Genomic DNA, 10089 nt, shown 5'->3' with positions numbered 1-10089 from the left:
GGCTATCTCAAGAAGTGGCTTGAAGCTTCCCTGCATCCGGCTTCGACTAGTGTCCTAGGAATTTCACCTTCCTTCCTTCCTCCATATCCATGATTTCTCCTCCTTTTCAATACAGTGTTTGTTATGGTAAATTAAACATTAAACAATCTGACATTGTCAACAAATATATTAATTTATTTAATTTCAACGAAATAACTTTAATGAAACATTTCTGACAATTTATATGATTCGAAAAATGAAAGCATCTACATAAGTAATAAATGCTTTCATACTTTATTTCAAAAGTAAAACTATGTAGGTAGTTCCATTATCTAGTTTCTAGATTATGCCTACATTATTTCTAGATCTAGTTTGTAAATAAATGGCAAGAGGTTTGTTACAGTACGAATTTCTATTTCTTTTACCTATTAAGAAGAATGGCCTATTACAACGAGGCTACTTGGAGTTTAAATCTAAGTTTGGTGATGAAAGTGCAGTAAACTGTTCTCTCCATAGTCTGTTGTCTATTAATGCATGCTGTCTTCTCAGTCCAGTTTGTCTGATTTACCGCTATCTTGCAATACCGGATAACTCACCTGCAACAGAAAATTCACGTCATAGACAGTATATAAAAAGTAATAATAAAAAAAATCAGCTAACGCCTTTTATTCCCGTATAAGCAGTAGGCGAGGCCGATTTTAGCCCTGTCTAACTTTTGGAGACTCAGTGGGCAGTTCAATCTCCACTGGTACCCAATGAGATATAGCTGGCCCAAGGCTATCACTAATTAAGAGGAAGGCAGCGAAGAGAGATGGCTCAACAAGTGCCGCCATCTCGTGGTTCCTAACCCTAACGCAATGTATTTAATGTCTGAAATTCTACAGTCGATTTTCTTGATTTTACGGGACGGAAAACCCGAGTTTTCGTCCCGTAATCGACTAACTCGGGAACCGGTGGAAAAAAGACAGAAAAATTTCCTCTAGTCGGCGGCTAGATTCGAAACCAAGAAGTCTTCTTTCGTGCGGTTAAACGTCGTGGTGTTCAAATGCCACATCCACTGAGCTACACGGGCGCTATTTCGAATCAAATTGATTCGTTACTAAGATGATCTATGGTATAATGGAAGTGGAGTTCCTAGCGATATATGTATTGATAGATGTATACCTATCACCAGGAATTCCACCTCTGAAGATTCCTATTCCCTACATTACTGGCAACTCAAAACAAATATCAACAATCCAAAAGAAATCCAGCCTCGTACATCACTCTTTCCTATCAAACTGACATTTACATTACTTTACAAAGATGATAAACGTTTTTCCACTATCTCGTTTTCATACTTTGGACAAGCAGGACGTATGTTAAGAAAATTCAAACATATCACTCATACCATTGTTGAAAGAAGCATTATATATTTAAAAATCGAGTGGTTATTCAAAGATTGTCAAAGCGATATTACATTGCCCTAACGTAATTCTGAATTACTATTTTTTTACTATGGGAAAGTCCTTTAATGTTTTTAATTCAGTTGTAATATACCATGTCTGGCATGCTGTTCATATCTTGCTTGTGAAAGCTATTCTGATATTTTATGTTTCAGATGGAAATATTTGTATACACATCATTAATAAGCGTCGTATGCTTATGTGCTTAAAAATTGGTTTACTACAATACAAGAATTAAATTCAAATTCACAATTTTGTACCAAACACAAAGCATGTCTCAAGTGAATACGAAGCTTGTTCAAAAAACACCGAAGTTTTTAAATAGCGCACCACCTGGCACAGACAGCGCGCTATTTAAAAACTGAGTGCAACTAGTGGTAGGTTTTGACAACAAACTGCCATTTTCCCCATGCTGCTATGAGCATTAGTCATCGAGTTATATCCGCTGAAGTGAGCACCTGCACAAGCTGTTCGTAGGATTAGTGACAATGAAAGAGCTTGAAGAACAACGCGTGTGTGAAATTTTGTTGCATACTTGGTAAAAATTGAGACCTGGGTTTATTGCTATGATGTTGAAACCAAAATGCAATCGTCGCAGTGGATGGAAAAGGGCCTCCTCGACCAAAAAGCATGAATGAGTCGGTCAAAGATCAAGGTGATGCTGGTTGTGGCAAACATCAGACATCTACCCTATTCTCCAGACTTAGTCACTTTTTCATTTCCCAAACTTAAAACCGGCTTGAAAGGACGTCGTTTCCAAACCATAGAGGAGATTCGGAAAAATGTGATAAGAGAACTGCACGCCATCACAGAAAGTTCGTTCCAGGAAGCATTCCAACAATGGAAGAAATTGGGAACGGTGTATCACCTGTAGAAAGGGGCTACTTTGAAGTGAACATTGCTTAAAATGTAAAATGAGCAATAAAGTCTTTATAGCAAACGTTTGGTCTTTTTTTGAACAGGCCTTGTATGCTCTGTTAAGAAAATGACACTAGAAAACTAAATACATTAATTGAATATGGTTCATTGGGGAGAATTAGGTGACATCCTGTAGCATGATACAGAACATTGCTTCATGTAAACTTCTCAAAAAAAAAAACCCAGCTAACGCGCCTTTTTATTCCCGTATACGGGGAGTAGGCGAGGCCATTTAGCCCTATCTAACTTTTGGAGACTGAGTGGGCAGTTCAATCTCCACTGGTACCAATCAGAGATAGATGGCCCAAGGCTATCACTAATTAAGCGATACACAGTGAAGAGAGACGGCTCAAATGTGCCGCCATCTCATGGTCCCTAACCCTAAACAATATATTTAATATCTGAAATAATGTGGGTTCTACGGTCGATTTTCTTGAGTTTACAGGACGAAAAACCCGAGTTTCCGTTAGGAAAAACCCGCTTGCCCGTGCCAGAGATAGACTAACTCGCGAACCGGTCGAAAAAAGGCTTAGAAAAATTTCCTATAGCCGCCGACTAGACTCAAAACCAAGTCTTCCTCCATGCGGCCAAGCGCCGTGGTGGACAAACGCCACATCCACTGAGCTACACAGGCTCTTCATGAAAACTTCAACTGTTCAAAAATTTGTAAGCGGTTATTTGCTGTTAGGGCTGATAAAACAAGAGCAGCTGCTGTCCAACATCCCTTTACAGTACAACTGCAAATTCATCAAATCTCCTTCTCTTTCTCGTTTATTCCATTTGCCTCTGTCCTCTGGATGCTCCTTCCTCGTTATGTGTCTCCCAACAATTTCTACCTACAGCTCATCAATAAGAATGTCAATAGGTTTCATTTTTTCTCAACCCTCATCTATACCTCACACTTGGCACTGATGTGCTATAAGTTCTTGTACTTCTCGTTTTGGGGATAAATATATATTACATTACAAAAAAAAGCATTCATGCTCGCTAAACAACTTGACAAAGAAATTACTGCATATTCCATCAGAATAATATAAATATTCTGATTATCTGAAGATAAATTGCTACCTCCACATAGACAGCAACTGAACGACTATATAATTACACTTTCGAACTTCCCATACATTCAGTGTGGTTCAGCCTTATTTTGTTTTACTTCCACCCCTTCCTTAATATTCTGTGTGTGTGTGTGCATCATTCTTGACTGCTGAGTTAATAGACATACCCGTTGTTACACTATAAGTGTTATCCATTCTCTATTTGTGAAACGCTAATTATTAATTTAGCAATGATTTGACATTTGTAATGTAAAAAAAGATTCATATTACTATTCTACACTTTATGATAGATTGTAGTAGACATTTAGATGTTCTGTTATTTACACCATGGAAAGGATTAAGAAATCACTTGGTATTATTTCAGAGTAACCACCAAGCATCTTCTTAATATTTTCACTGGTATGAATAAGAACACATTGAACAGTCTGTCACGTCCAATCGTTTTCTGAAACTGTGCATCGGAGTTAGATTTCTAGTTAGTTTAATTCTTGAAATTTCTTATCTGCCTCATGTTCTTTTCTTCATCAACAAATGTTCCGATGGTAATTGGAAGGTTAGGCAGATTAAGGTTCTCCATCTATTTCACAACAGTCCCATCTCAAATTTCTCTTCTAAATCTTCTCATATGATCTTTCCATCTTTTGAATTGTTTTTCTTAACCATTTTCCATTAATATTCATTTCGTGTATTCTTGGTATTTTTAAATTCATATTCATATCTCCAAACCACTTCAAGCAAGAATTTTTACAAGCATATCTTCAACACTTTCTAGTCACAAAATGTCCCTAGCTTATCCTATTCTTATTCCTGGGTTTTGTTCTTGTATTGTACTTTAGTCTTTTTTTTTTCTTGCCAGCATCCATATTTCTCACGTGCAAGGCAAAATGGACAAAAATATCCAAATAGCTTTGACAGAGTGAAATCCTCCTCAATATCTCCTAATTTAAACCTTCTTCATTAAAAGGTACTTCTCAAATATTTGTTTTCATTCCTCTTCAAGAAATGGCCATTGAGTAACTAGATCATTTCCCAATTATTAAAACCATGCTTTCATTATGTCAATATGAAATCATACCTATCTGACCCTGACTTTTTGTTTCCTTCATAGTTCCTTTGAATGTGCCTGCATAATCATATTATTTGCAGAGCTGTTTCTCCTTTCTGATTACTAACTGCATCTAGAACACTACTCACAATGAAGCAATGGAGAAAAGACTTCCTTGTCGCAGTACATTATTGCTTGAACTGTTAAGAATTACCAAACTTGGTTTTCACACATATCTTACATTTAACATCCGTTAATGCCTATGATTCCCTACAAGAAGTAGGAAGGGAAGTTTAAGCCCTAAGTTTTGTAGACTGAGGGAGTAGTACAATCTTCACCAATAGCCAATTCGAGGTAGCTCGCCCAAGACTATCATTAATTCTAAACAGTGTCCGACATAAACACAAATATTTGTCTATGTTGATTTTCTTGAGATTATGGGACAATAAATCGAGGTTTCTTGGAGAAAGACCAGATTATTCAATATCGATGAAAGTTAGATAATGTTCTAATCGGAATTGAGAACAGCTTTTTTCAGATGGCCGAGCGGTATGGGTAACGACGCTACATATAGAATGCAATCACAACTGCTTCTACTTCTTTTCCTATACTCATCTTTTCGAAATTTTGTTTTCTCCATTGGGCTCAATGAAAGATGTTTTCCAAATCGCAATGAGAAAAGTTTTTTATTAGGAATTTGGAAAAAGCCATGCTTTTCCAAATTCGAAAGTCTCAGTCTATCATTTCTCTTCCAACAAATACTGAATTCCGTTTTGATATCCGTTTTCTAAACTGTTCTGTTCTTAACACTTCTATTTTATTCCTTATTCTCATTTCCATTATATTTTCATAAAGCTTTGCATGGTGGCACAATATTATTGCTGTATATAATTCCTTCTTGAGCCTTCTTTATATCTCAGAATAAGAACAATTAATCCCATGGTTCTATCATCAGGAATCAGCTTATTTCAGATTTCTCTAAACTACCACACAATTTCAATCTTGAACTACCAGAAACTGATTACTTCAACAAATACCGGGTGATTATAAAATAACATCAAGTGTTCAGAGCCCTCTAGCGAGTAATGTATTGGACGAAACACACCAATATTCGGTAGACGTACGCAGTGCAACATGGGGATTCGATTTAATTAAAAAAAAGTACCAAAAGTCGCCAGCAGGGAAATTTTGGTGTTGCCAAATTAATTTTAGTAGGTGTGACTAATGAATGACTACATGGAAAATGAGAGACAGCACACATCAATTTCATGACTATTGTTAATTACAAATGAGGTTCAATATGACCACCATTCTGATGTTCCAGGAACTGCATATGGTGCATGATATTTTCCACAGTGGCTTGCAACATATTGGAATTGATTTGTCTCACGTTATTCGATCTTTCAAAGTTGGAATATCGGGTACATGTCCTTGATATACAATGCTTTTAAGAAATCCCCACAGCCAAATGTCACAAAGATTGAGATCAGGCGATCTCGGTGGTCATGGCGTGGAAAATGCATGACTACTTATTCTTCTGTCAGAGAAATGTTGTCACAAAACACGCTGTACCCGAAGTCCGATGTGGGTGGTGCACAATCCTGCATGAAGATGGTCGAATCGAGACATCCTCTTTGCTGCAGTTGTGGAACCACAAGGTTCTGTAGCATATTGGCATACCTGTTAGCATTGACAGAACAGGTCACTGGTCCATTTTGATGATTTTCCTCGTAAAAGTATGGACCGATGATAAAAGATGCTGTAAATCCGCACCACACTGTGACTTTGGGCGAGTGGATAGGCATCTGCAGACGCACGTGCGGATTAGTTGCAGCCCAAATGCGACAGTTGCATGTGTTAATATTGCCGTTCAAATAAAAATGCGCTTCGTCACCCCATAACATCTGCCATGGCTATGCATCATCCACTTCCATGCAAGCTAAGAATCTCAAAGATAAGTCGATTCGTATGGTTGGATCACCAGGGCGCAATTCTTGAACATGACTGATTTTAATGGGGTAAAACTTCAAGATCTGATGTAGGATTTTCCACACCTTTGTGTATGCGATATCCGTTTGCCAAGATGTTGCCCGTGCACTGCTGGTACCCTGCACATTCGTCATCTCCTGTTCCAAAATAGCAGTTGCTGGTGATTGATTGGTTTGCATCCCCTGCCTACCTGCACTGCTAGAGTTCCAGTAGTTTCAAATCGCCAAATCAGTTTTCGTAAGTTTATTACGCTAATCGGTCCTTTTCGTAAATTTTTCATATACCGAAAATCACGAAGACAAGCACTCGTATTATTGTTCCACTGATAATAGTTTGACTAACAAAGCACGCTCACGTAAGGTAAGAGGCATCGAAAAGCAGTTCATCTATGAATGATAAGAAATCTCACAGGCTTGCTTTCCTTTTATTGCATGATCACTCACATGAAACGCAATAATGTAAACTAATGCATTTTACTGGGTAAACAGCGCCAAAATTTCCTCTCTTGGCGACTTTTGGTACTTCTTTTTTTTCGTTAAATCGAATCCCCATATTCCACTGAATATTGGTGTACTTCGTCCAGTACATTACTCGCTAGAAGGCTCTGAACACTTGACGTTATTTTATAATCACCCAGTATATCTCTGAATATTTCATCTTCTTCGTTAATGCTTCTTTAAACTCTGTCAGACCTATTTCTTCTGTCGTTCTATCCTAGTTTATTTTTCTATGCTTCCTCTGTTTAATACATACCTAAAATAATGTTGCACATAATCCTAATTTTCTGGTAGTGACAAAATTTAAATCTCCATCTATTAAAATCTATTCTTTATTGCTATTTTTCATTAATCCATATAATTCTGCAGGAAAACCTTCATTTTCATCCGACACAGGAAAATCGACATAAGCACATTCAATTTAGAAAGATAAATATCATTAGCATCCAGAGAAGATGGATGTAGTGAGATTGTGTAGATTAGTGTTTAGAGGTTTCAAGAGAAGTGCCCTCCCACAATGAATCTGTGGAGTCATTAGTGTCATGTAATATTTTTTTGTTCTTAATACCTTCTTCCTCCCACTTAAGTGTAAAGTAGCATTTTATCTTTCTCTTCAATGTATGGCATCCATATCTCTAAGTCACCGAAAAAGGAACATTACAAGTGATACTTGCTAACTAGTGGAACTTTCTATAAACCTTTCTTTGACCAGTTCCAAAATCAGATGATATCTGGGATGGGCAAGCGAGTTTTTACTCCCTAAACGCGGGTTTTTCATCCCATAAACTGAAGGAAATTTACTAATAGAGCTCGCACTATTTCAGACATTAATATGCGGTGTTAGGGACCACGAGATAGCGACTCGTCTTCTCTTCATTGGATGCTGTTAATAATTACTGATAGCCTTTGGCTAGCTATCTCTGATTCCCTATCAGCATTGATTGAACTGTCTTTTCAATCTCCAAAAATCAGAGCTAAAAAGGCCCATATCAGACATTATATACTGTGAACCAAGAGATGGTGGCACTTGTCTGCATAGCCTCAATAGATGCCATTTATAATTGGTGATTGTCTTCAGTCTGTTATCCGACACGCTACTGATGAAGACTGAATTGCTCCCTTGGTCTCCCAAAGTTAGACACGATTAAAACGGCCATTGGCTACTCCTAATAGGGAATAAAAAGGCATCTGCAAACTTGTTTATTGCATCTTTCTGATTATACACAATCCTTTGATTATTTGATCATCTTTCTCAACTTTTGAGAAGCTTCATAAAAACTCAGAAACTAACACTATCTTATTTCAACTGAGCATTTAATTCATTGAAGAAACACTAACAGAGCCTGTGTAGCTCAGTGGATGTGGCGTTTGCACACCACGGCGCTTGGCCGCACGAAAGAAGACTTGATTTCGAGTCTAGTCAGCAACTAGAGGAAATTTTTCTAAGCTTTTTTTCCATCGGTTCCCGAGTTAGTCGATCTCTGCACTGGCAAGTGGGTTTTTTCTCCTGGAAACTCAAGAAAATCGACTATAGAACCCACATTATTTCAAACATTAAATACGAGTGTTAGGGACCACGAGTTGGCGGCACTTGTTGTGCAGTCACTCTTCACTGCGTGCCGAATAATTAGTGATAGCCTTGGGCCAGCTAGCTCTGATTGGGTACCAGTGGAGATTGAATTGCCCACTCAGTCTCCAAAAGTTAGATGGGGCTAAAAACGCCCTCGCCTACTCCCTATATATACGGGAATAAGGCGTTAGCTGATTTTTTTTTTGAGAAACACTAACAAAAAAAAAACAAATATGCACTTATGAATTTTTTAAAGTATATTATTCATCAGTTTAATGTTTAATTTTATTTACTTAAGACTTGTTTAGCTCAATGGAAGTGATGAAGCTAGGCCACCCTAAAGAAGACCGAAGTTGCATTATAGTCGCTGAGTAGAGCTTTTCTAGACCTTTATTTGATTAGTCGATTTGTGTACGAGCAAGCGGGTATTTTTTCCAGAAACTCAAAAAAAAAAAACCGACAGTATAATCCCACATTACTTCAGATAATAACAGCTTGTGTTATGGACTATGCAATGGGACACTTGATTGCTATCTCTTCACTGGATGGCACTTATAATCATAGTCTTGGGCCAACTATCTGTGAGTGGCTGACTACCAATGGAGACTGAAATATAACTATCTCCAAAATTAGATAGGGTTTAAACATCCTCCACTACTCTATAACAGAATAAAAAGGCGTTAGCAGATTTCCATTATCTTAGTATGAAATTCTAGGTGGCTGGAATTATAGGTGAAACAACTATGGCTGAGTCTAATGTATTACTCTTGCTGGTTGAAGAACCAGAATTCCAGGAGAAAACTTTTTCCATTTTCCTATGAAATGGACTGTTACATACATAGAATTCTTTAGAAAATTTCTTCACAAGTTAGACAAAATTGATCTTTAGCCTTTCCAGATGAAGAATAAATATTCTGACTGCACTATGGAGATACTGTGAAATCCAATGCAAATAAATCACTATCAGAACACAAGCTGAATACGTAAATAAAATTCTCAGTAATCATGTATCACCACTAGCAATAAAAAATACAAAATTATATTTTAAAAGTTTTTCACAATTACAGTATTGTGTCCATGTCAAACAATTTGCAACACAAAAATATTCTTGAATCCACTGAAGCAGCTCTAATAAAATTAATGTCTTCCAAATATTTCCCTGTATATCTTTGGATTTGTGTATCAACTGCAATATTTTCTGTAAGTTTTAAATTTCGGACAGCATATTGTTAAAGAAATAGCACACAAGATGACAGTACATGTTTGCCATCTCTTCACTGGATGCCACTTAAAATTCGTGAGTCTCGGGTTGGCTGTCTGATTTGGCTACCAGTGTAGATCGAACTTTTCAGTCTCAAAAAAAGATAGATATGGCTAAAACAGCCTCACGTATTCCCACTTATGGAATGAAAGATGCTAGCTAGGTTTTTTATTTAACTGGTATCCTAGTGAGCAGAAATTTTTTCCTTAAATCTAACATATAACAGCATTTCGTTACTTTAAAACAATATCTGTGAATATGCAATTCCTGGAATTACTTATAGTTTTAATGAAATGTACAGAATTGCAACTGAATCTCTTAGCAGCT

The 10089-nt window shown here is 37.1% G+C and overlaps 1 protein-coding gene across 3 annotated transcripts in view; it reads right to left on the bottom strand.

Moving 5' to 3' along the window:
* Positions 1-215: 215 nt before the first annotated feature.
* LOC150103997 (uncharacterized) overlaps positions 216-10089 on the bottom strand; it is a 72500-nt gene continuing 62626 nt past the window's right edge. For all 3 annotated transcript variants that reach the window (XM_090396667.1, XM_090396668.1, XM_090396666.1), the window contains exon 5: positions 216-575. In XM_090396667.1, coding sequence (XP_090252793.1) covers positions 550-575 — 26 coding nt within the window. In that variant the 3' untranslated portion in view covers positions 216-549. The remainder of the gene's footprint in view (positions 576-10089) is intronic.

This window comes from Typopeltis vanoorti, chromosome 8 (genome assembly GCF_054136105.1).
Source record: "Typopeltis vanoorti isolate ZY-2024b chromosome 8, IOZ_Tvanoo_1.0, whole genome shotgun sequence".
Taxonomy (NCBI): domain Eukaryota; kingdom Metazoa; phylum Arthropoda; class Arachnida; order Uropygi; family Thelyphonidae; genus Typopeltis; species Typopeltis vanoorti.
Note: the sequence above shows the minus strand (reverse complement) of the source record. Positions and strands in the feature narration are given on the sequence as shown.